Source organism: Sorex fumeus, unplaced genomic scaffold (genome assembly GCF_029834395.1).
Source record: "Sorex fumeus unplaced genomic scaffold, SorFum_2.1 ptg000008l, whole genome shotgun sequence".
Classification (NCBI taxonomy): domain Eukaryota; kingdom Metazoa; phylum Chordata; class Mammalia; order Eulipotyphla; family Soricidae; genus Sorex; species Sorex fumeus.
Window position 1 is genome coordinate 90,354,396 of NW_026606065.1, and position 23,956 is coordinate 90,378,351.

The following is a 23,956-nucleotide window of genomic DNA, read 5'->3' on the forward strand; positions in this document are numbered from 1 at the left end:
ATTAATACCCACTCCTCTGAACATTCATCTCCATCCGAGAGGCTATATATATGCTTGTTTATGTTTTTTAGCTTAGTCTTTACACTTCGAAGGGAAGTTTCAATATCTAGCCTCAGTTGCTTTTCCTTCTTTAGAACTTGGACACCTAAAAGAATATTCTACGAAGTAGAGATGCTTCTTGCTCTCAGCTCTGGGTTTCATATGCCAATTCTGGGGCCACAAGAAAAATGACATTCAACTATCTGCTACCCAGAAAATGTTATATAAGTTTCCAGTATCAGCAAACATGCAAACATAGAATGAGTTAATTCCTTTTGTCAAGAGAAAATTAAAAAAAAATACAATAAAAAAAAAAGAAGCAGAACTCAATGATGCCAAGAGCGGTTTAAGAATCATGAATTATCAAGGTATGATAATCTTTAACTATAGTCTCAAGGGTGTTATCAGAGATATAATATTCAACACAATTAACTTCTTTTTATTCCTTTCTTTTTCATATTCTCTGTCTTTACTTCTCTTTCTGTTTCCATTTATGCAGATATTAAGTATTATAAGAAAGGCCCTGTTTTAGATTCTAGGTATGCAACAATGGGAGGCAATAGTTGCCCTCATTAAGAACTTAGGTTTGGAGCGGGAGATGCAGTACTGGGCAGGGCACTTGCCTTGCACGTGGTCAATGCTGGTTTGATCCCCAGCACGTCATATGTCTGAGCACCACCAGGTGTGACCCCTGAGTACAGAGCCAAGAGTTAGCCTTGAACATCGCAGGATGTGGCACAAAAAGAACAACAAAATAACTTAGACTTCCTTGCTTGTTATTAAATCACTATTTTGTAGATAGAAAACTATTTTATTTGCTGTTACTGTACTGCACTGTAGCACTGTCCTCCATTTGCTCATCAATTTGCTTGAGCGGGCACCAGTAACATCTCACAACAAATTGTGAGAATTGTTGTTACTGTGTTTGAAATATCACATACATCACGGGTAGCTTGCCAGGCTTTGCCGTGCAGGCAAGATATTCTCGGTAGCTTGCCAGGCTCTCCGAGAGGGGTGGAGGAATCGAACCCGGGTTGGCTGCATGCAAGGCAAACACCCTACTTGCTGTGCCACTCAAACAGTCTTGTACCTCCTGTGTAATGCAAACTGTTTTATGTCTTTCATTTCAGTTTGTTTGTTTATATAACAAAGTATGTTTCTAGTAACAAGGATAAAAAGCGTAAGTTAAATTGGGGAAGGGAGATGTTAAATGTGATAAGTACACAGTGACAGTGGGAGAAGGAAAGAAGTTAAAGATAGAGGAGGGAGAATGACTAGAAGAGGACGTACTTCGATTTTGAACATGGCAAACACTTGAAGGGCAGACAGGAGAAAGGCAGGCAGATAATGCAGAAAGTTCCCTACAGAGGTATCAGAAAATGCAGAGTGGGTGCCAGTGTGCTCAATGGAGACAAAGTAATTGTGACAGCAGCAGACGATGTCAGAAGGGCAAGGATGGAAAATAGGGTGGACAGAGGCTAATTGTAGGGCTAATTGGTCATTTCAAAATTTAGACATTTACTCTGATGGGGTACCATTAGGGAATTCTGAAAGTCAGGGTGGCATGATCTGAATTTCATTTTTGGTGGGTCATTTTGGTTGTCACTTCCAGAGAAGGATGTCAGGTGTACCGCAGGAATGAGCAAAGGAAGGAAGTCAGGGTGCCACTTGAGTCACTAGTCATACACATTAGAAGTCATGGTAACTTGAACAGGAAGAAGCTATTAAGTTGGTGAGAGATGATCATATTACGGAGAATGTGTTGATGTATTAGTTGTGGGCTATGAAAACAAAAAAGCAAGAAGGGCATCAAAGATGGAAGCCAAGCTGTTGGCTTATGCCACTGGACAAAAAGAATCACCATTGGCTGAGGCCTGGGTGAGTAAGAGGAGCAGGTTGGGGCTGACAGGCAGGTATTCAGTTTGGATATATTGGGAGAAGATGTAGGGGAGACAGCTGGATAGATGAGTTTGGAGCTGAGGGGAGAGGTCTTGGCTGGAAATATAAATGTGGAATCTATCAATGTACTTTATTGGGGAGAATAGGGTGAATACTCACTCACTCACCATGGAGCATCTGTTGTGAGCTGTCAGAGCAACCAGCAAAATTAACAAATTCTTCCACTGGGAAGTGCAGGACAGATGATACTCATTTAATTATTCATTTAACAAATATATCCCTAAGCACTACGCTAGATAAGCTCAGGGGCCGAGGGACAGAAAAAGCGGTGGGGTCTTGAGTAGTAAACACACGCCAGAAATACAAGGTGAAAATGTTTCATGTACATTAGTTTATTTAATCCCTGCAAATACCTTGTGATATCGGTGTTAACATTCCTCTTTTACATGTTAGAAAATAAACTTAGAGAGGACACGCTTATTGTGGTGAGTGAGCACTGAAATTTGAACTACAAAAATGTGCCTCAAAGATTTCATTCATGAACTCCCTGAATTCTAGAGTTAGAGGCGTTACTGAACTTCTCATTTTCTCAGTTCCCTAAGACTGAAAGAAGTAAAGAGTGGCAGTATCAATTCTGAGCTGATGTTGAGAAAATGAAAGCATAATCTAAATCAGGAACGCAGAATACAATAAGAACTTAGTATTGCCTCATTTTATAACTCATTCTATGGCCCCTTTAAATGATGTCTACAAGTACAAGCAACAACAATAACCTGAACTTTTTTTGTTTGATTAATTCCTTTGAGATTCTAAGGCATTTAATTTGAGTATTTAGCTGACTTTCAGGCAATCAGTGAAATAACTGGTGAAAGAGTAACGACTAGATTCTACCAGAGCAAACAATGATTTTTTGTGTTTGTTTTGGGACTACCCCGGTGGTGCTCAGAGATCACTCCTGGTGAGGGAACCCTCTGGAGTGCCGGGGATCAAACCTACAGGTTAGAGGCATGTAAAGCAAGCACCCTACTCTTACCTTCCTCTTGCACTCTCTCTCCAGCCCACAGCAATGAATACTGCATAATGAGAAGTAACAATCTCCAACTGGTTCCTTGGTCGATACTCAAGTCAGCTGGCTACCTATAATCTACTTAAGGTATTTAAGTGAACTTAAAAGGAGAATTTGTTCTCAAGACATTTATTATCTGGGTTCTAGGGTATGCTGGATATTAAATACTAAGATCAATAGATGAAAACATTTTCTTTTACTTTTGCACCACAGCTGGCTGTGTTCAGCGCTTACTCCTAGCTCTGTGCTCAGGGAGTCACTCCTGATGGCGATCAGGGGACCATATATGGTGCTGGAGACTGAGTTGTCTGTGTGAAAGGCAAGCAACTTAACTTGCCGTACTATTTCTGCAGACCCCCAAGCAAAAATTCTAAGGGCAAATGCCGCTAAGACAAAAGGAGACCAGACAGGAGATAGGGAACAGAAATCCACTACACGAAGACTTCAGTATCTTATTTACTGAGTGTAAAAGGCTTTAATAAAGTTACAGTCTCCCTTCGTTGGCAGCTGTATCTGTCCTTGTTCTAGCATGCCCTCAGTAAGCTACAGATCTTAACCTTCACAACAAAGTGCCACTCATGGCAACAGTTAGAACAGGAAAGTAAGTTGATGGGGTTTAAAAAGTTACAGGCTGGGGAGTCTCTGCATCGAGGGTGAAGGCAGGCAGGAAATGCCATTCTCAACACTGAGGACAGTGAAACAGTATTCACGATGCAGCTTTGAAACATGATGCCTGTTCATAAAGATTTTAAAAAGTTTTCGGACTTTCCTATGAAAATTCATTCAGAAATAGAACCCCATGAATAATAATTCTCAAATATGTTGTTTGTCGGGTTTTGCTTTCCAGTTGGTATGTTTTCGTAGGGCATTCTAATCCTGTGATGTTTTCTACCCTACTAGCTACTTACAGTGCTGGAAACATTTTTAGAGAGAAACAAAAATCGAAGGTGGTGAAGAACAGACAACCCTTCAGCCAGCCCTGGGGAATGAATGAAAACATAAACTTTTAAATAGGTTTTCCTCAGTACTTCAAAATACCTCACTTATTTCTAATGCCTATCAAACATGTACCAAAATAGAGTAGCTGTGTCAACACAATGCTGGGGGAAAAATAGCTTATGATTGGAGGCAGTCTTAGGGATTAGACAAGAGGGTAAATACAAATCATTAACTGTGTTCCAGGCTTCATTAGTTCTAATTATCCCCCAAATATGCTCGGCAGAATGCACTGGGGTCAGCTGGGACTGACACACAATGGAAAAGGCAACTTATAAACTCCTCAAAGCTCAGAAAGAGTTCATAAAACAACTGCTTGCACATTTAGATGCATGTGATAACACCACTTATTGCATAAGCCACCAGATGAAACAGATGGGGCAGCTCCTCACTTGAGAATGTGCCTTTTGTAAAAAGCACTGGACTTCCTTACTCTCCATTCAGGACACAAAATGCATAAAAGCCAAGTCAGAGGCAGGCTGGCTTTGTGTTCTCTTGCCGCTATGTCACAGCAATAGGAAATTAATGAAATGAACAACAAAAAAATCGTTTTAGGGGAAAAAAGTTGGCAAATAAAACATGTGCCTTCACTTACTGAAATTTAAGGCTTTAAAATAAATCACACGCTCACAAAATTGAGGGACTTTCTATTTTAAAACAGTGAAATAAAAAATACTTTGTGTTTTCTCATTTCCTCACTTAATATGGGCTACTTTAGGTTCCTTAATCTTCTGATTATATTTTGCAGAAAACTTTTTGTTATTGAATGGAAACTTTTTCACATTCACTAATTCCCTCTAAGTTACTATATGTGCAGTTCAGGCATTCCTTTTGAAGAAAAGAATACGAACAGACTAGATCTTCTTGACAAGCTTTCAAGAACAAGTGTTTATCATACTGATTTCAACTTATGGAAGATATTCCTCTTAACAGCATTTACCTTTGCTCTACTACATAAGTCACTTTCACTATCAAAAGGTTAATTTGATTAATGAAAATAAAAGTCATCCCTATAATATTGTAAAAATCCTCTTATCCAAGTAATTTGTATTTAATATTCTTGTGCATTGTTTAAGCACTTTGAAAGCATTTGCACTCCATTTGCATACAAAGCATGTATTGTGAAAGAAAAACTGATAAATGTAAAAATATATTAAGTATTTATTTTATTCCAAATGGTGTTCGGTTATTAGCTATCTATCTGGATAAACTCATACTAAACTTGCATTAGGATTTTAAGTGCTTCTTTATTACTATTTTTGTACAGTTGGGGATGATACTCTGGCCTCACACATAGGGAGCACATACTTTTCTACTGAGCCACATACCTGATCCCAGGACTTTAAGAGTTTGGCTAAAAAAAATTGTAAAATATGGAATAGTAAATTTAATCTGTGGCTGGAGCGATAGCACAGCAGTAGGGTGTTTGCCTGGCATGCAGCCAACATGGCCGACCCGAGTTCGATTCCTCCGCCCCTCTCGGAGAGCCCGGCAAGCTACCGAGAGCATCTCGCCTGTACGGCAGAGCCTGGCAAGCTCCCCATGACGGATTCGATATGCCAGACACAGTAACAACAAAGTCTCCGATGGAGACGTTACTGGGTCCACTCGAGCAAATTGATGATCAATGGGAGGGTCTTTACTTTACTTTACTTTACTTTATTAAATACATTAGCTTGGCATACTTAGGCTTGGTAAAACTGAAAATTTGTTATAGTTAAATTCTGCCTTGCTATGAATGCTGCATATGAAGCTTATGGCAAATATTTTCAAAGGAATTTTATGCCTATTTACTATTATTTAAAACTGTGACATATAATTTGTTATTACCAGTTGAGCCATAAAAAATTAGCCAGGAGAAAAAGATAAATGAGACAGAGAAAAAATAAAAATCGTGTAATTAGTACTCCAGCAACATAAAATTAATGAAATAACTAGGATATTGGTTACTACATGGCTCATTTGTTATTTGTTTATTTGTTTATAGATGCCCCTTGTCCTCCCGCTCCCCCCCAGAGGAGAAAGCAACCTAATATGTTTTGTTTCATTTAAGCAGTGTCTCTTTCCAAGTTCATTCATCAATGTATTCTGTAAGGAATGGATTTTAGGCACAGCTGTTGAAGTAAAAGTGGTGAAAGAATCAGACCTAAAATGTGAAGTGACTTAAACTAGGCGATAGATGAAATGGTTTAAAGGTCAAAGAATATCCAACTTCGTAACTTAAATACTGAATTTAAGGAACCTACTTCTTTCTGTCAAAAGAAGACAGGGTCAGAAATATAGTAGAGCAGGTAGGGCATTTGCCTTGCATGCTTTGACCCAGGTTCGATCCCCACATGGCATATCATCCCCTGAGCAACCCTGGGGATAATTCTTGAGTGCAGAGCCAGGAGTAAGTCCTGAGCACCAGTGGGTGACGTCTACAAACAAACAAACAAAATAAAGGAAGGAAGGAGACAGAAGGAAAAATAGGCATCTAAGGGTGGATATGTGGGACCGGGGAGATGGCTTACAGGGCTGGAACATTCTGCATGCACAAAGTCCTCAGTCAGGACTCAGTGGTCTCCCAGGGCTGTCCAGGAATAACCTTGGAGCACTAAGATGGAAGGAAACCCTGAGTACCGATAGGTGTGAACCAAGGCCATCCTACTGCTCTTGCAGAAAAGAGCAAAGTTTCAAGGGAAAAAACTTTGGTTAAATATCAGGACAAGCTTTCTAACAATTGAAGCTGTCTTAATGTGCAAGAACTATCTGAGAAAAAGAATGAATTTCTCATGAAAGAATTCAACAGTAAAGGCTAGAATGATAAGAGAGTCAAGAGTTACATCATATTTTTTTCTGAAGTTCTCACCAGCCATGCTCTAAAATGACTTATGAGGTAGAATCTTCCCATTACTAGTTGCAAGATAAATTTTAATAAAGTGCTCATTGTCAGCACTGTAGCACTGTCCTCCCATTTTTCATTGATTTGCTCGAGCAGGCCCAGTAACGTCTCCATCGTGAGACTTGTTGTTACTGTGTTTGGCGTATCGAATATGTCACAGGGAGCTTGCCAGGCTCTGCCGTGTGGGCGAGATACTCTCGGTAGCTTGCCGGGCTCTCCGAGAGGGGCAGAGGAATTGAACTCGGGTGGGCCAGGTTGGCTGCATGCAAGGCAAATGCCCTATCCGCTGTACGATAGCTCCAGCCCACTCATTGTTAATTCTATAAAATTTATATATGATGAAACAGTTATAATTCATTAAGCATTTGTAATGATTAATGACTCTAAGTAGTACTTTACGATTAAAATATGCAAGGACAGAAAATTTATAATTAGATATATAGAAGGATCTTATCTAAAAAAAAATCTTACACTAAATTCCCAAAGAAAAGTTTAGTAAGAAATGATAACAACTGGGGATGGAGTGATAGCACAGCAGGCAGGGCGTTTGCCTTGCAAGCGGTTGACCTGGGTTTGATCCCCAGCAACCCATATGGTCTACTGAGCACCACCAGGAGTAATTCCTGAGTGCAAAGCCAGGAGTAACCCCTGTGCATCACCGGGTGTGACCCCAAAAAGAAAAAAAAGAAAAAGATAAATAAAAGCCAAAGCAAAAAAGAAATGAAAACAACTGACATTCACAAAAATGTCTTGGAAATCACTCTATTTCCATGTATTAACATTCATGCTAATAAGGAGTTTGTAAGATGTTTTGAATCATAATCTATACATCATTATGATTTGTATTAATGCCACAGACTGAAGACAAAAGCATAAAAAATACACTACTCAAGTAACTACTGAAGTAATCCAACACTTTTATAACTGGATTAAATTTAACTGGGTTGATAATAAAGTGGCTCTTCAGTCCAATCAGTCTAATGTGAAATTTATTAAATTCTGTATCTATACTTCTCCAGAGATGTTTCAGAGTCTCTCCCTATTCACGGGAAAATATATAACAACTCATAGGGTATTATACTAGTTACATGAAAATTATAGAATGTCTCAATATATAATTACAATCCTTGTTAAAGCACTTAATCTTTAAAATAAAATCATATTCTTAGTGTAAATTCAAGCCCGTAGTTGATTTTTTTCTCTTAGAATAATACTTATACCAATAGCAGCTGTTCAAAAATTTTTCTGGACAAAGACAGGAAATCACATATGCATTCATGCACATGCATATACACATCTAACTCTATTACACATAGTCTAAATATTATAGGGCTTACAGATTTTCCTGTTAGACAGGGCTAGTTCTGTACTTACTTGTGTGACCCTTATTAAGATACTTAACTTTTCTAAACCTCATTCTTTTTATTGCTAAATGAAAGACTTACAAAGTAATAACCACTATTCTTTATCATCTATTTCTCTCAGCTAGAGTTATCACTATTAGCTTCAATAGGGGCCAACCCAGCAGTGATGGGAGAGTCAAGGGAAGTTCTGGGGATGCCTTAAGTTTTGGTTCTAGGGCCATGTCCACTGATGTTGGATTTGGTGGATGGGACACATTGGGGCCAAATTGTACTCAGAACCTCGAACATGCGAGGCATGTGTTACACAGTTCTTGAGTCATCCCAGCCATCAGCTCAGAATTATTTTATCAAATGAGTGAACGTATATTAAAGTCTTTTGTAAATAAAAAAGTGAAAGCTGAAATTTTCAACTATTATTTCATCTAACAGGCAGTATATTCCATGTGTGTTTTTTCTGGTTAATGGTGGCTGTTATTGTTTTTAAAAAAACATAGATTAAGTGTATCATAAGAGCAAATTTCTAATGAACAAATTAGAACTTAAAGCAAAAGGTCAAGTTTGAAAATAGAAAAACAATCATTAGCAACCATTAGTCTTAATTGTTGAAATCATTCACAGATATTGAAGGAAATAAACATTTACTTGAAATAGGCTGGGACTATACACATAGCAGGAAAACAGATACTTTACCATTCAGATGATGAGAAGGGAGCCATATATGCTCCCTCAAAATCTGATTAGTCTGTTTTCTGGCCTAAACGATTTGGAAGATTTTCTCAACCATTCACTCCACTTGGTTATATGGAGTTTTTGTTTTGTTCTGTTTTGTTTTAGGGCCACAAGCAGCTGTGCTCAAGGCTTACTGCTGGCACTGCTCAGTGATCTTTTCTGGCAGGCTTGAGAGACCAGATGCAGTGACAGGGATCAAACCCAGGTCTGCTGTATGCAAGGCAAGCGTTTGCCAGCTGCACTCTCTCTGGCCCTACATACAGTCCAATTTGGTTGGGAAGTCTAGTTTACCTGGAGTTTCTCGATGAAGAACATTTATAGCATTCCAGGATAAAGCCGTGTAAATCATACAAAAATGGGGGCGGAAGGGAAGCGAGTGAGTGTTTCTGATATGGTTCTGACTTTTGTTTCTTCAAGATACAGATATTGAAACTCTCACCACTGATAATTTCATTCTGACATCAGTTTAAAAGGTTAAGTTCCTATCTGAAGAAAGGTAATCTGGTTGCCTTTCGCAGCAGCCTGCAAGCTCTGCAATCTGCATAGAGAGGGGCATTTGTCATCATTAGCTAAGCTGTGACAGCTGGTACCCAGGGTGTCCCAGAATCAAGAAGTGGCAGAGACGCTCTGGGTTTAGGTTGCCAGTAAGTACAGTAGGTTTCTGGAGGATCAAGTCTACTTTATGAAAAGCTTTGTGATGTAAGTAACAGCAGTGAACATATTTGAATTTTCCGTAACATGGATAATACAATGATAGCACATAATTAGCAGGTTGCCTCTAGACAACAAGATGCCAGATTATGGTATGAATGGTTTATCCACTGCCTGCCACTTAGGAAGCACTGTTTTCCGCACCCAAATAATTCCAGCACATTGCTTCCTGAGCTCTCCTTCCAAGGCTGGATGAGAGTGATCAATTAATTAAGGATACACAAGAAACGGAGGAAACAGATATATTTAAAATTTGGTAGCAAGAAGTGATTAAGACACCAGGAAGGAGGCAAGACTGCAGCCACCCAATATAAGACCTATCTTTTTGATAACATGTCTAAGAAACTTAAATCGCTTATACAGGTGATCATTCCCGTAGTTTGAGGGGTCTGTAACTGATGAAATAAATATTTTAAAACATTCCTCAGCAGAAGTTTAAGAGCTGAATATTTTTTAACCCCCAAAGTTCTACTCTTTGTTTGAAACAGCATGCTTGCTACATATTGAAAAGAAATCCTTAAGCTTAAAAGTTTAATAAGTGTTTATCTTATTAGTACCAAGCTACAAAAAACAAAAGAAAGTTTAAATTAAGAAATAAGTTGACCAGTTCTCTGAAAAATAAGAGTGCTTTAAATCCTTTTAAAAATCATCAATGCTTGAAAACATAATCAATAACACTCGGCTTTATATTATTATGTAAACTAGTTTTCCACAAATAAAACTAATTTTTGTGTTAATGTAAAATCTATGCAAATACATGCAGTCATTTATCAGGAAAGCTGACAAGCATTCCATATTGGAGGGGGAAATGAAACTGCCTCAAGAATAGAGGCAATTAATTATTTCTGTATTTTTTCTTCTTCTGTCTTGAGGCACAAAAGTTATCCATCCAGTTAAAACAGCAAATGAAATAAAGAGATTTTTTTTTATTTAAACACATATGGCTTTTGCCTGCAATACTGATCACCACAAGGTCTACAGATGCCCGTGGCTAAATTGTACACTGGCAGATGCACACAGGGGAAAACTGTGCTAATGCAGCGTGGAGAGCAAAACAAATGAAGAACTGAATTTGCTAGTAAAGGGGGAAAAAAACACAACAAAAACACACCAACCCCCACCCCCTAGTCTTTTCTCTGTCCCCTTGTGACTAATGCAATTTGCTTATCAAATACAGGTTCAGGTTGCAAAAAATTTAACCTTGGTCTGTTATAAAAGAGCGAAAGCCAATTCGGAATCAGGAAAATGTTTTTATATGTATGCAAACATATTATGCATAAAATATTTGTGCAGTATCTTTTGCTTTTATAGCTAGCAATATTTAAACTTTTCTATTGCACAATTAAAGGCTTATGACATTCAAGACTGCCATCCGATAGACTCCAGTATAAATGCTGTTGGAATTTCTAGTTATTATATTTGCAAAGCCCATTATGTTGGGATCTCTTACTGCATTACTGAAATCTATAAGATGCAACAATCTTACAGATGTGGTATTACTTCTGGGGGGTAACAAGAATCCTATGTTGAATAGCTGTTTCCCTTTAACAGGTGAAGACAAAAATAACATGGAGAATGATTCAGTCTTTTACTGGCTGCAACCCTGCGCTTTTCCTATGTATATGTTTTGAATGTGTGTGTCTGTGTTCGTACGCGTATATGTAAATGTAGGCTGCCTGCACAGACTGTCTTGCAAATTCCAAAGAAGGTTTAAGATTCTTTAGAAAGGAATAACTTCTATCTTAACAGGCCTGTAAACATAGATAACATCAAAATTTATTTTGTAACTACCAAATTAAAGAACAGAAAACATTTACACATAGTGGAGAAGACATAGAAGGTAAGTTGTATTATTTCAATGTATAAAAGGGAAAAAATCTTGAAAGAGCAACATTATCATGAAAATGCTTGTATTCTTCCAATTTGAGAATTCTCCTGAGTATTTATAACCACACAAATTTAAATGACACAACATATTTATATAAAATTAAGGTTATAAACATATGCTGCAAGACTGTATATGTATTAATTAATATTTGCTCTAATAAACTCCTTACATCCCCTAACTCAAAGGAAGGATTTACTGAAAATCTAAAGTCAAACATAATTTAAATACTAAGCAGATTTAATTCTCTAGTGATAGAAATCTAGTAATATTATATACCTCAAATATCACTAACATATATTAGTCCCTGTTTCTTACAATATTGATATGCAAGGTATAAATTATGTTCGTAGGAATAACATATTCTTGCAAACATAAAATTTGAAATTAACTTGAAACTGGATCTTTACCAAGTATTATAGTTTTATAACTTGATAACTAAGCAATTTTTATGCAAAGTAAAATTGATAAAGTTATTGCAGTATATCTAAACTACCGTTTTATATCTTGCCTTTTACTGTGTTTGGATTAAAGCTGGTCTTAAGATAGAAGCATGATAAAATAAATTGTTGCTTGATAAATCTACTGATTTTTGTATCGAACTAGAATAATTCAGATACTCATAAAGAATCATATAATGTACAAAAAAGAAAACAGGAACACGAGAAAACTTTTTGTGCAGGCGGAAGCATTGTGTGTCTGTGCCAGATGTGATTCAAACTATATTTGTCAGAATTTGGAGGATGACAATTTATACCAAAAATCCACAGAAGAGTACTATACACAGATTATATAGCAATAAACCTGACTTCAACTAATGAAAAATGTGTTTCATCTAAAAATAAAGCTGCACCTATTTTACTGAGTTCGCTACTTAATGTACTCAACACATTGTTTTTTTTTATTAGAAACAGAATATATTACAAATTATTCTTTCCATGCTTTTGATTTGATCTAGGTGGCTGATAAATGAATGAAGATATTGAAGACTAAAAAAAAGTATTCACCATTTACTACCACTTTTGGCTCAATATTTCTGACAACATAATAAGGAATAATGCACCTTTAATAAGTAGTACATGTTGATATACTATTAGAATGTGTAGAATAGTGAAAATATGTAAGAGTGAAAATAAAATATTATTTAGGTGATCTGTTCTCATATAATATTTGTAATTTCTCTCTATAAAGGTATAAAGACGTTTTTACTTATTAACTGATTTTCCTTTTTTCTATGAAGCATGTTATTGCACACACACACACACACACACACACACACATATATATCTAGCTAAAAGGTCTTTTATTTAATGTAATTATCACTTTAAATTGTGACTCCAGTGACTGATCATTAAAAATATAAATCCAGTTTAGCAGAATTGCTTTGTTCATTACAAAACTGAGCTTCAAAGTCATACATTAGAAATAGGAAAGGTTATTTTAGATGTACAATCACTGGAAGCTGATTATCTACATACCATCTTTTAGTCTCAAGGTCACTTTGAATATTTTCAGTGACTTAATCACATACAGTAAGAGACTGTAATGAGACCAATGTAGGCCTGATGACCTATTACAGTTATATAGATTAACAAACACTAACTGCAACTGATTTCACTGTTTTCTCTAAGCGCAATAAAACTGAAGTTTACAAAGAATACTCAGGATGTATTCATACATGCAAATGCCCATACATCCAGGTTAGCTACAGATAAAGAAATATCTGGCTTTCACATACGTAATCATGTAGAAAAGATGCATATGAACCAAATAATCTTCTCTCTATAATATCTAAATGAAAAATATAAGCAAAAAATTGGCAAAATGAGTTTTAGATTTATAGAGTGTAAACGTAACGGTGATGTTCTAAAGGGTGCCTGAGAAACTGGAATACTGGAATCAGCTTCACTGATACTCAAAAATGATGACGGATTCCAGTACCCTTAAGCATTTGGGAAGGGTTATCTGTCACAACTTATTTTGAACAATAAGACAATCTTTCAGTTGGTGATTCCCCCACCCTAATTTTTGTGTACTTAAAACATCCTAGACATATGTATTTAAATGAAGTGAGGTGTTTAAATGAAGTAAGGCTACTGAAATAATTATCTAAATGATCCAGGGTTTAATTTTCCTGGAATATCAAAATAGAATTATTCAGAATTAGCTCAAATCTGCAAATTAGGCAATGGCAAGAATTCTGTTAAGGTATGCTTACAACTACATATGTAATCTTAAAGTTATGTTCTTTCTCAAGTACATTAATACCTATCATACATTTACTGGGCAACACTTTAGGAAAAAATGTAGTTCCCACTATAAATATGAAAATGATGGATATATTTAAAAAAATAATCACAATTAGCGGGATGTTCTGGTTAAAGGAATAGAACAAGGCTTAAATGATACAAACAGTGACCTCAACCATCTACTTTTGTAAGGAACCTGGTTTTAAATATATTTTTAAGCAATTGTTGAAATTTTTGAAGTTTCCCAACTATTTTGCTTCAAGTATTCTTATACCAAGAGTCACAACAGGAAGAAAAAGGTACAGATGCCATCAAATTAGATTACCAGAAAAATTTTCTCTATTTTACTTTATTTAATGTGACACATAAAGAAAACCTCGCACAAATATCTGTCTTTAATTTCTCTAGTGTAAAAAAGGAAATATATTGGGTCTGGCAGAATGAAACAGATGAAATAGGCTGGATGAATTTTTCAAAAAAAGGAGGAGGGGAGAGAAATCAGATGCATACAATGAGCCTTCAAAGCCACTCCAGCAGTAGGGATAAATAATTTAATAAACTCAACTTCATATTTTTTTTATCTCCCCAGTGTAATAAGCACATATTAAAAAAAATAAAACTTTAAGTTCATGAATACTCGTGAATAGAATAGCAACCAGCCAGATTTTTTAAAAAATCCACAAAACAATATCTGTGTGAGCACTTAACATATGTTTGAATATTATCTAGACAAATGGTCACAATTTCTTAAATTTATGAACTTGTAATTCAAATTTAAATTAGATTTAAAAAAACAGAACTTTTCAATCCTAAATTTGTCAACATAAGAGACTTTCTTTAAACCTAATAAGGTCACTATCTGCCCATTACTTTGGTAACCCACAGGAGCTAAGTAGGTTTACAGAGGGACTATCTAAGAATTCACAGTTCAGGAAAGATTTCTTTGCTACCATTATTTTAAGTCCGTCAATATATTAAAGACTATGTATCTTAATTACATTCATTAGTAGTACTGAAATTATAGTGACCACGTGCTTCAGACTTTTTTTTTCTTTTTCTTTTTCTTTTAAATGTCCATTTTATAGCAAGGCTACCTAGCAAACTAAGAAAGGAAACTGAAAAAAAAAAAAGAACAAAAACCCTTTAGAGCTGAAAGTCTCAAATACCATTCAAACGGCGAGCATCTCAAAATATCATTAAACCAAGAGATTCCTGGGCCTTTTTCCTTCAATTAGGTCAGTTTTCTTCAATTATCTTTCTATTATTAGCTCACGTCAAAGATGCCTGCACAACACAACACTGAAAACAATTAGGCACTTATGAAGCATGGAACCCCCACAAGCTTCTAGTAGGAACTACTATACGATTCTATTTATAGTTTTTAAAAATAATATGAAACTGGGGTCATTCGAGTCGTTTCTTAAACTTTCCACGTCGGTAAACTGCTTTTCCACTCTCTCCAGGTATTTACAACCATCGGAAAGAAACAGTTCAATGGGCCCCAGCATAATTTCCAAAAACTGAACTAGAACATAGTTGTGATTCCTTTGAAAAAGTCTATTTCCCAAACTTAGGTCGAGGTCGGCGGAGCTACAGCCCCGCCTCCCAACTGTGCCAGAGTCTAAATTTCTCTCTCTAGGTCATTTCAATTAAAGACGGAAAGCAAACTCCCCGGAATAGTTTAATTTCCCCTTCAACAATGAGCGGCCGACGTCACTGAAAGGATGCAGCTCCAGAGGCAATTCATTTCACGTGCTCAGTGTAATAGAAAATCGCCGTGTTGCTGCGACAAGCAGCACTGGCGCCCGAGTATTATTCCCGGGCGCCCGGTTCACCCGGGAGGGAAGAGCGGGCTGGTGCGTCCTCTGTTATGGAAATCACTGTCGACTCCCAGGGTGAGGGTACCGAGGGAGGCAGCCCCGGAAAGGGGGAAAGAAGTCTGGGCTTCCGAGAGGCCCAATGATTTCCCTTCCCTGCAACACTCCGGGGTTAACGAGTATTTTTTTTTTTTTTGTCCTTTTCGCACCATCCATTTTTCTTCTTTAAAGTGCAAATCGTTAGTGAAGAGGCCCCAGTTACACCAATTAGTCTGCGCCGAGTGCTCCGGTGTTTAGCTCCGCTTTAACCCAATTAAGCCGCACAGCCAGCCCCGAAGATGCGCCACCTGCGCGCCTGGCTCGGGCGAGGCCGTCCCGCGTCCCCTCGCGCCCTCCCGGCGAGACCGCCCGCCCGCCCGGCCGCGCTGCCCGCCGTCCGCCACCCCAGACGGCTGGGGACCCGGTGGCGGGGAGCCCCTCGGTGGCAACTGCGGGGAGAGCGCGCTGGGCCGCACCCGCTCGCCGTCCTAGGGGGAGAGGGAGAGAGAGAGGCGGCTCAGTGCAGCCCACGTGGGGCGGGGCGGCGCGCAGGTCCAGGGGCGCGGGGACAGAAATCGGGGCCTGGCGCAAATCTGGAAAAATCGGGGACGCGGAGGAAGGTCCGAAGGAAGCTCGGACGCAGGGCAAAGCCGGCGGGAGCAGGGGGAGCGGGCGGAGAAGGCAGAGCACGGCCCGGGAGAGCGCGGGGCAGGGGCAAGGAGGCCCGTGGGGACCCGCACCGGGTGAGGTCCGACCTGGCATGCCCTGGACTGCACATCGCCTTCGCAGCTACGGCTCTCTAGGCTCTGACTCGCCTTCTCTCCCTCTTCTGGGCACGGCCTGCGGAAAGGAAGCGGAGCAAGCACCAGCGACGCCCGCAAGGTGGGGAGGGATCTGCGGGGCAGTCCCCCAAACCGCTCCTAAGGTAATGCAGGAGATTGCTGCCAAGAGCCCCAAATCTAAAGCTCTCTTTGAGGCGAAATCGGAATGGATTGCTCTTGGGTAAGGAGGAAGCAGATAATAGGGGGCTTGGTGTTGTGCTATCGGACCTCTAACAAAATAAATAAAAATAATAAAAGCAAAAGCTTGCCTGTGGCTCTGAAACAAAGTGGTCGCAACCCGCGTGCCGGAAATTTTGGTAAATTCTTTAATTCGAAAGAGATGGTAACTGAATGAAAGGTAGGCAAATTAAAAATCGACCTAGGTCTAAAACCACGGCCGAATCCCTAAGTTATCTGTTCTTTCCTTTGCTGAATATATCTGGTCAAAAAGGGGTGGGGGAGTGTTTATATAAATGAATTAACACCCTCCCCCAATCTGATGAGAAGGTTTCAACAAATGTTGATTCTTTCAAAATTTTGTCAAAATGATATTTAAACCGTAAAATCCTGCGGTAGGGGTACAAATTGTTATTCTTCTTTTTAAAAATCATGTTTCTACTTAATCAAATGAAACCCTAGAAGAGCAAAGGTCAGGTCGCCAGTGAAGATACTATCTGTACATCTGTAAACAAGCTCAACCGCCCACACGTGTATATTTCCACATAGCTGTGTGGCAGTGGGTCTCATCTCAGAGACCCTTCTGGAAGCCCATGTATTACGGTGCAGCTCATCAGAAACTCACATTTCAAATCAGGTCTTGATCACAAAGACCATTTACTTCTCAAACATTTCTGAGAGTGCTTTAAAAACAGCTCTACACTTGAAACACTGGGCGAGGCTATTGAAGAGTAAGAGAACACTGGACAGGGGAAAGGTGTTCTAAACATGTCTTGGCACCCCCCTTTCAACTGGACAGATCGCACTGAACACGCAGCAACCTTTTTCGGATTCCTTTCCAGCGCTGCCAGTGAGGAAAAAGCGGAAGCAAAACACCGCCCAATGGGTGACTTTGTAAAAAAATCATTCTAACCAACAGGAACATCCAGAAAAGCATGCAGGTACTTCCCCCCTCCTATCTAAGGACACCTTGCATATACTTGACAGGGCAAACCTGAAACCTACGTTTAAGAAGACCTCTAGGACTAACAGGCATTAATTATCCTATGGTAAATGCAAGTTAGTGACTTTTGTTCTAGAAAGCCTCCTCTAGTTCCCTCCTTGATGGATGTGCATTAATACACCTGTATTGCATTTCCACGGTAAAAAGACAAACAGGGTTTTCAGCCCAAGAAGAGAATCGCTTTGGCAAGTCTTTTCAAACTGTCAATATGCTTCAAGTTAGACCAAAGCCGCGAGATTCCTCTCGATTCCCAACACTGTCTAGGTGGCCTGGGTGGTTTTGCGCCGGCAAGCAGCCTCCCACCTTGGGTCTGTGTGCCTGTGTCCACGAGGGGGGATTAATTAGCTGGGTCGGAGCTGGAGGAGGCTGCCGTGACGAGCCCAGTGGCGATTGGCCGCCAGCCTGCCTGGCCCTGCCTTTATAATTTCCACACGAGCGCATCTGGGCTCTCAGGCAAACCAGCTTCTTCTGACATACACACAGGCACACCCGACCCGACAGGGGCTGCACACTCTTCCTCCGCCGGACGAACAGTCCTGCACACACAATGGTCACGGGGACACACAAATAAACACGGAAAGGGGCGCCTATTCTGACTGCCGGAGGAGCTCCGCGGGTCTCGGCGCAACTTCTGTTTCCTCGGCCGGGAAGGTGATCTCCCGGGAGCGCTCTCGCGGCGCGCACGCACGCAGGCCCGCGAGGACTCGTTCTCCGAGGCAAGGAGAGGGAGCCGGGGGCGGGGAGCAGCGTCTCTCCCCTAAGAGGCCGGCCGGCTCCGCGACCCGGGCCCGGGCCGGCTGCCGCTGAGCCCGCCGCGCGCGGCGCCCCTCGGCCCAGGCGGCTCTGCCTCTCGGCTGCAGCCGGTGCGCGCCGGCCGGCCGGCCGCGGGCCCGATTCTCCGCCGAAGTTGGCGCCAGCGCCCGCAGCCGCATTGGATCCCAGCGCCTACTGCGAGACTCCGGTGTACAACCCGGATCTCTGCCCCAACATGATCGCGGCGCAGGCCAAGCTGGTCTACCACCTCAACAAGTACTACAACGAGAAGTGCCAGGCGCGCAAGGCGGCCATCGCCAAGACCATCCGCGAGGTCTGCAAGGTCGTCTCCGACGTGCTCAAGGAGGTGGAGGTGCAGGAGCCGCGCTTCATCAGCTCGCTCAACGAGATGGACAACCGCTACGAGGGCCTCGAGGTCGTCTCGCCCACCGAGTTCGAGGTGGTGCTCTACCTCAACCAGATGGGCGTCTTCAACTTCGTGGACGACGGCTCGCTGCCCGGCTGCGCCGTGCTCAAGCTGAGCGACGGGCGCAAGCGGAGCATGTCCCTCTGGGTGGAGTTCATCACCGCCTCGGGCTACCTCTCGGCGCGCAAGATCCGCTCCCGCTTCCAGACGCTGGTGGCGCAGGCCGTGGACAAGTGCAGCTACCGGGACGTGGTGAAGATGGTGGCCGACACCAGCGAAGTGAAACTGCGGATCCGAGACCGGTACGTGGTGCAGATCACGCCGGCGTTCAAGTGCACGGGCATCTGGCCCCGGAGCGCCGCGCACTGGCCGCTGCCCCACATCCCCTGGCCGGGCCCCAACCGGGTGGCCGAGGTCAAGGCGGAGGGCTTCAACCTCCTGTCCAAGGAGTGCCACTCCCTGGCCGGCAAGCAGAGCTCGGCCGAGAGCGACGCCTGGGTGCTGCAGTTCGCGGAGGCGGAGAACAGGCTGCAGATGGGGGGCTGCCGGAAGAAATGCCTTTCCATCCTCAAAACCCTGCGGGACCGCCACCTAGAGCTGCCCGGCCAGCCCCTGAACAACTACCACATGAAGACGCTGGTCTCCTACGAGTGCGAGAAGCATCCCCGGGAGTCGGACTGGGACGAGTCCTGCCTGGGGGACCGGCTGAACGGGATTTTGCTGCAGCTCATCTCCTGCCTGCAGTGCCGGAGGTGCCCCCACTACTTCCTACCCAACCTAGATCTGTTCCAGGGCAAACCTCACTCGGCCCTGGAGAACGCTGCCAAGCAAACGTGGCGCCTGGCGCGGGAGATCCTGACCAACCCAAAAAGTTTGGAGAAACTTTAGACGGGGCGATTTCGTCAAGGGCCGGAATGTGATCCGGCTCCCCCGGGTCCTGATTCAATCCCACGCATCCCCGCTTCCCCGCTTCCCCTCTCCTAAGATTCCACTCGGCAGTGCAAACAATCTCTTCCTTGAAAAGGAAGAAGAATGCAAAGTTCAGGCACCATCTCTCCCACCCTCCAAGGGGGTAAAAGAAGCAGGGGCAGTGGATGGAGAAAAACCCGAGCCCACAAGTATCAGAAGAGTTCTTTACAAAGGATTTCATATCTCCCCTGAAAAACACACAATGACACCTAGACAACACCCCGGCTCTAATGGAGACCCCAGTGAACGCTCTGCCTAACTATCAAAGGATTAGAGCAATCCTTGTGATTTAGGTGCATCTGTCTGTGAGTAAACACGATTTGGAAATGCCATCAGAGGAGGAAAACTGTAATGTATATTTTGATTTGTAACAAATATCGTGATCTCACATTGTCTTTGCAAGTGTGGATGTTGGTGTTTTGTGATTTGGTGAACAGAATTCAATTCAGTTGCCATTTGGGATACTTCCAGACATTTTCCACTAACAAAGATACCATTGAAAGGTAGATTTCCTCCTGGTACTTTTATCTGTCTTTGAAATTGTCTGAACTTTTAAAAAGTTTACATTTTGTTTGAAATATATTGCTTGTTCTATTTCTAACATTCCGTAAATATACTTGAAATGTTATTTAAATATATCAAAGAAATTTGAATTCAGCTTATATAATAACGCTTGAAGAGCTGAATTATATATTTGAAAAAATGCACTTGAAATACACTGGAAAATTACTTTTGTGATTTAGATTTTAATTTCTGTTGCTGGTTTTTATTTAATTAGAAGCTAATAAATGAGTAAAATAAAAGTTGTTTGTGTCTCACTTTAAATTGTTTCTCTAGAAAACGATGTCATATTTTGTTTTGGAAACCAAGCCCACTTGAATATTTCATTCATCATGAGAAATAACCTTACGAAATTATTAAAATGAAACTTTAAATTACGAAAAGTAATTTTTGTATAGTTACAGAAGATAATGATCGCTCTCAGTTTCTGACATACAAGACTAACTCCGTTCCACAACAGACACAAAAACCTTCAAAGCTTGCCCCTCCGGGTTAGAACTCTGTAGCGTTGTTGATAATATAAGGGAAAATCTACCATGACAGTAAAGAATGCCAAGTTAGAAACCAGAAGAACAGACTGGATGAGGGCATAGGGAAATTACCAAAAACTGCAAGTGAAAATTAACTGTGCTACTAATGAAATAAATAATTACAATTTCTTACTGATTTTTGGCCAGATCTTATTTTTTATGCAGTGAGGTACCCGTTTACTAAATCAGGAATTCAAAATTCTTTCTAATTTTATAGGGCAAACTAATAAAAGACAAACTTAAATTATCAAAACCCAAATATACTACATTTGGAAACTTATCTTTAAAAATTCAGAGCTAGAAGTGAAGGAAATTTCATGTCTAGCATTTGGAGTATTTTAATAGTCAACAAGTGCTGAAGGAGCTGATCACGTGTGGGGATTAAGGAAGCTCACTGAGATGTGGGTCACTTTTAAAATTATAGCTGCTATCCCTACAGTGTATTTCATAATGCTTTATCTCTCTATATAAATTAAATAGGATAAAATTCTGAATATGAGAACATTCATCTTTACAATAACTACTCTGTAAAAAAAACTTTAAAGAAAATCATTGCAAAATAATACTGAATATATCTGACACTTAGGTTCTTGATTTTTAACGTCAGAAAGAAAGTTAACAAATTACACAGGAAGATAAAAAAATAGTAAATCTGACTTCAGAAGAAAGTGAAGAGGCACTGAATTTTAAAAGTTTTGTAACAAGACGCACTAAACAAATATTTTGTGCATTTCATCCAAACTCACATATTTCCCTGCCATACACCTACAGAAAAATATAACCTTCAAACATTGATCACTAGTATGTACAATGCACACACATTTTGAATAGAGGCTTCTCAGAGAATAGGTTTCTCTCCTTCTTTAAATTCTCATGCAAGACCCATTCTTATTTCAGTACATGAAAAATGATTGTAATAATGGAGGCAAATTTATACATAAATGGCCCCTTCTTTCCTCAAAACCTCAATGAATAACAATTCATGTTAGTCTACACTTTTCGAAATTATAAGCGATTCCAGTAAAAATAATTCCATAAGATCATTCCTACGTTTCCCAGAGAGAGAGTCTGAGATGTTTTACCCCAGGGACTCTGGAGCAATTGGCTTAACTACCAAATCCTGGTAAGTGCACATAAAGGCACTTTTAGAGAGATCTTTAAAATATGGATGCTCCGCGGATACAAAATTAACAATCCTTAATATATTCTTAGATGCTATGAAATAGAGCCTGTGTTATTTTCATTCATTCTATTTTCTGGGAAAGATGAGAATGGGATTCCCCTCCCCCCAACCCTCCACTGTCATTAAAAACCAAGCAAAACTGCAAACCACTTCCGGCCACAAAAGCCATCACTGTATACAGAATCACTTGGACTCACTTTCGTGTCGATCTTCTTGAAGGCAGGATCATCCTCATCTACCTCAAAGTAGATTTCTGTCGTGGTGATGGAGAGTGTCCCCTTGGCCACCACCACGGGAGCGATGAGCTGGGCAGGAGTGCTGAGAACCACTGGGCCTGAAAGACAAGGGCACCAGAGTCAGGTTGAACCCCTCTGCCCCCTTGGGCTCTCTTCCAGAAGGGTACCAGCGCTCTCGATTTTTTTTTTTTAAAGACGCACAGAGACACGCAAAAGGTGCCTGTTAAAGTCCTTTTCAGGTTTGATGCCACCTTTTTACACTGAACGAGATTGGAGAGAAATAATTCTGTAAAAAATCTTAGCGGTCAGGTCAGCCCATAGGAGACCCTTCCTAAAACGGGCTTGCAACCTCAGCCTAGAAATCCTACAAGGTCGGTTGGGACGCGCCTTTCAACTTAAAACGGCAGAACGGACTCCGGAAAGCTCCGGATTCTCCACTCAGCACCACCAGCTTCTCAAAAGAACCTCGGTAGTCAGCACTGCCCCCCGCACCAGTGCTGGTGCGAAGCCACTCCACTCCGCAGCGGCTTTCCCCGAGGCGGGGCAGGAGGACTGCAGATCAGGGGTGCAGAGTGTGAATACCTAAATTCCGCCGCACCAGCGGGTCTCAACCTTGCAGCTGTAGAGAGATCCGCGGCCCAGGGCTCGCCGCGTTCTTCAAGACACGCGCGCGGACCTGCAATACCTCTCCGGTGCGAAAAGGTGCCCGTCGGGGCCCAGACACGCTCGCCGAGGGCCAAAGGGGAAGAAAAGAGTCAGAAAAGACGTGTCCTCGACGCCATTTCCCAACTTTGTAAACCGGAGGGCCCGGGTGTCAATAAGGGGAGTGGGGAAGGGCGGGGGAGAAAGGTGTTGAGGGAGTGCCGGATTAAGGTGCACGTTAGGAATCCTTGAAAATGAGCTTCACTTCTGGGGATACTGGGGCACTCAAAGGGATCATCTGCCCCTTTAAGATTCCTCGAAGGGGAGGTAGTCTTTGCCGTCTGGGACTTCAAATGCTGACGTGGCGATCGGAAAGAACCTAAAGTCTTTTTTTTCTTCCCCCCCGGGCGAGGGCTCCGGGGAATCCCTTCCATCCCCCCGCCCCCGCTCCCACCCCGCCAATGCGAGTCGCGGGGAGTCGGAACTCGAGCAGGCCAAAGGCCACCACGCAGGCAGGCCCCGAGAAGATGCAGGCCCGGGGCCCTCGGTGGCCGCGCCCGCCGGGGGTCGAGTCCGCCCGCGCGGCCACGGCCACGGCCCACGGCGAGCAGGCCCGGTGCGGCCCGGCGCTGAAGACGAGGCGCCCTCCGCGCCCCACGACCCGGCCCCGAAGGCCCGGCCGCTCTCCCTGCGGGGGGACAGGGCCGGAGGCGGCTTCCGCGGCCCCCAGTCGGGGTCGGAGAAGGCGACGGGCCGGGGTCCGCCTTCCCCGGTCGCCGTCGCCCGGGGTCGGACCCCAGGCCGCGTCCTCCCGGGCCCCGGGTTTCCCTGCGCCCCCGGCCCCGGCGCCCGCCGCGGCGGGAGGCTCCAGTCCCCGGGCCGGGCTGGCCGGCGGGGGCCTCCTCGGGCGGGCGTCTCCGCCGGCCCCGCGCGCTCGGGTCCGCTCGGCTCGGCCGGGCCGGCCGTGGCCCAGGCG

At 42.1% G+C, this 23,956-nt stretch overlaps 2 protein-coding genes across 4 annotated transcripts in view; one reads left to right on the forward strand and one right to left on the reverse strand.

The window, feature by feature from the left end:
• The window catches only part of NBEA (neurobeachin), a 663,869-nt gene that overhangs the window by 200,417 nt on the left and 439,496 nt on the right, over positions 1-23,956 (reverse strand). For all 3 annotated transcript variants that reach the window (XM_056109123.1, XM_056109115.1, XM_056109106.1), the window contains one exon: positions 22,300-22,436. In XM_056109123.1, coding sequence (XP_055965098.1) covers positions 22,300-22,436 — 137 coding nt within the window. The remainder of the gene's footprint in view (positions 1-22,299; positions 22,437-23,956) is intronic.
• MAB21L1 (mab-21 like 1) lies at positions 18,573-19,753 on the forward strand. Its single transcript, XM_056109166.1, has one exon. The coding sequence runs from the start codon at positions 18,668-18,670 to the stop codon at positions 19,745-19,747; it is 1,080 nt and encodes a 359-aa protein (XP_055965141.1). The 5' UTR covers positions 18,573-18,667; the 3' UTR covers positions 19,748-19,753.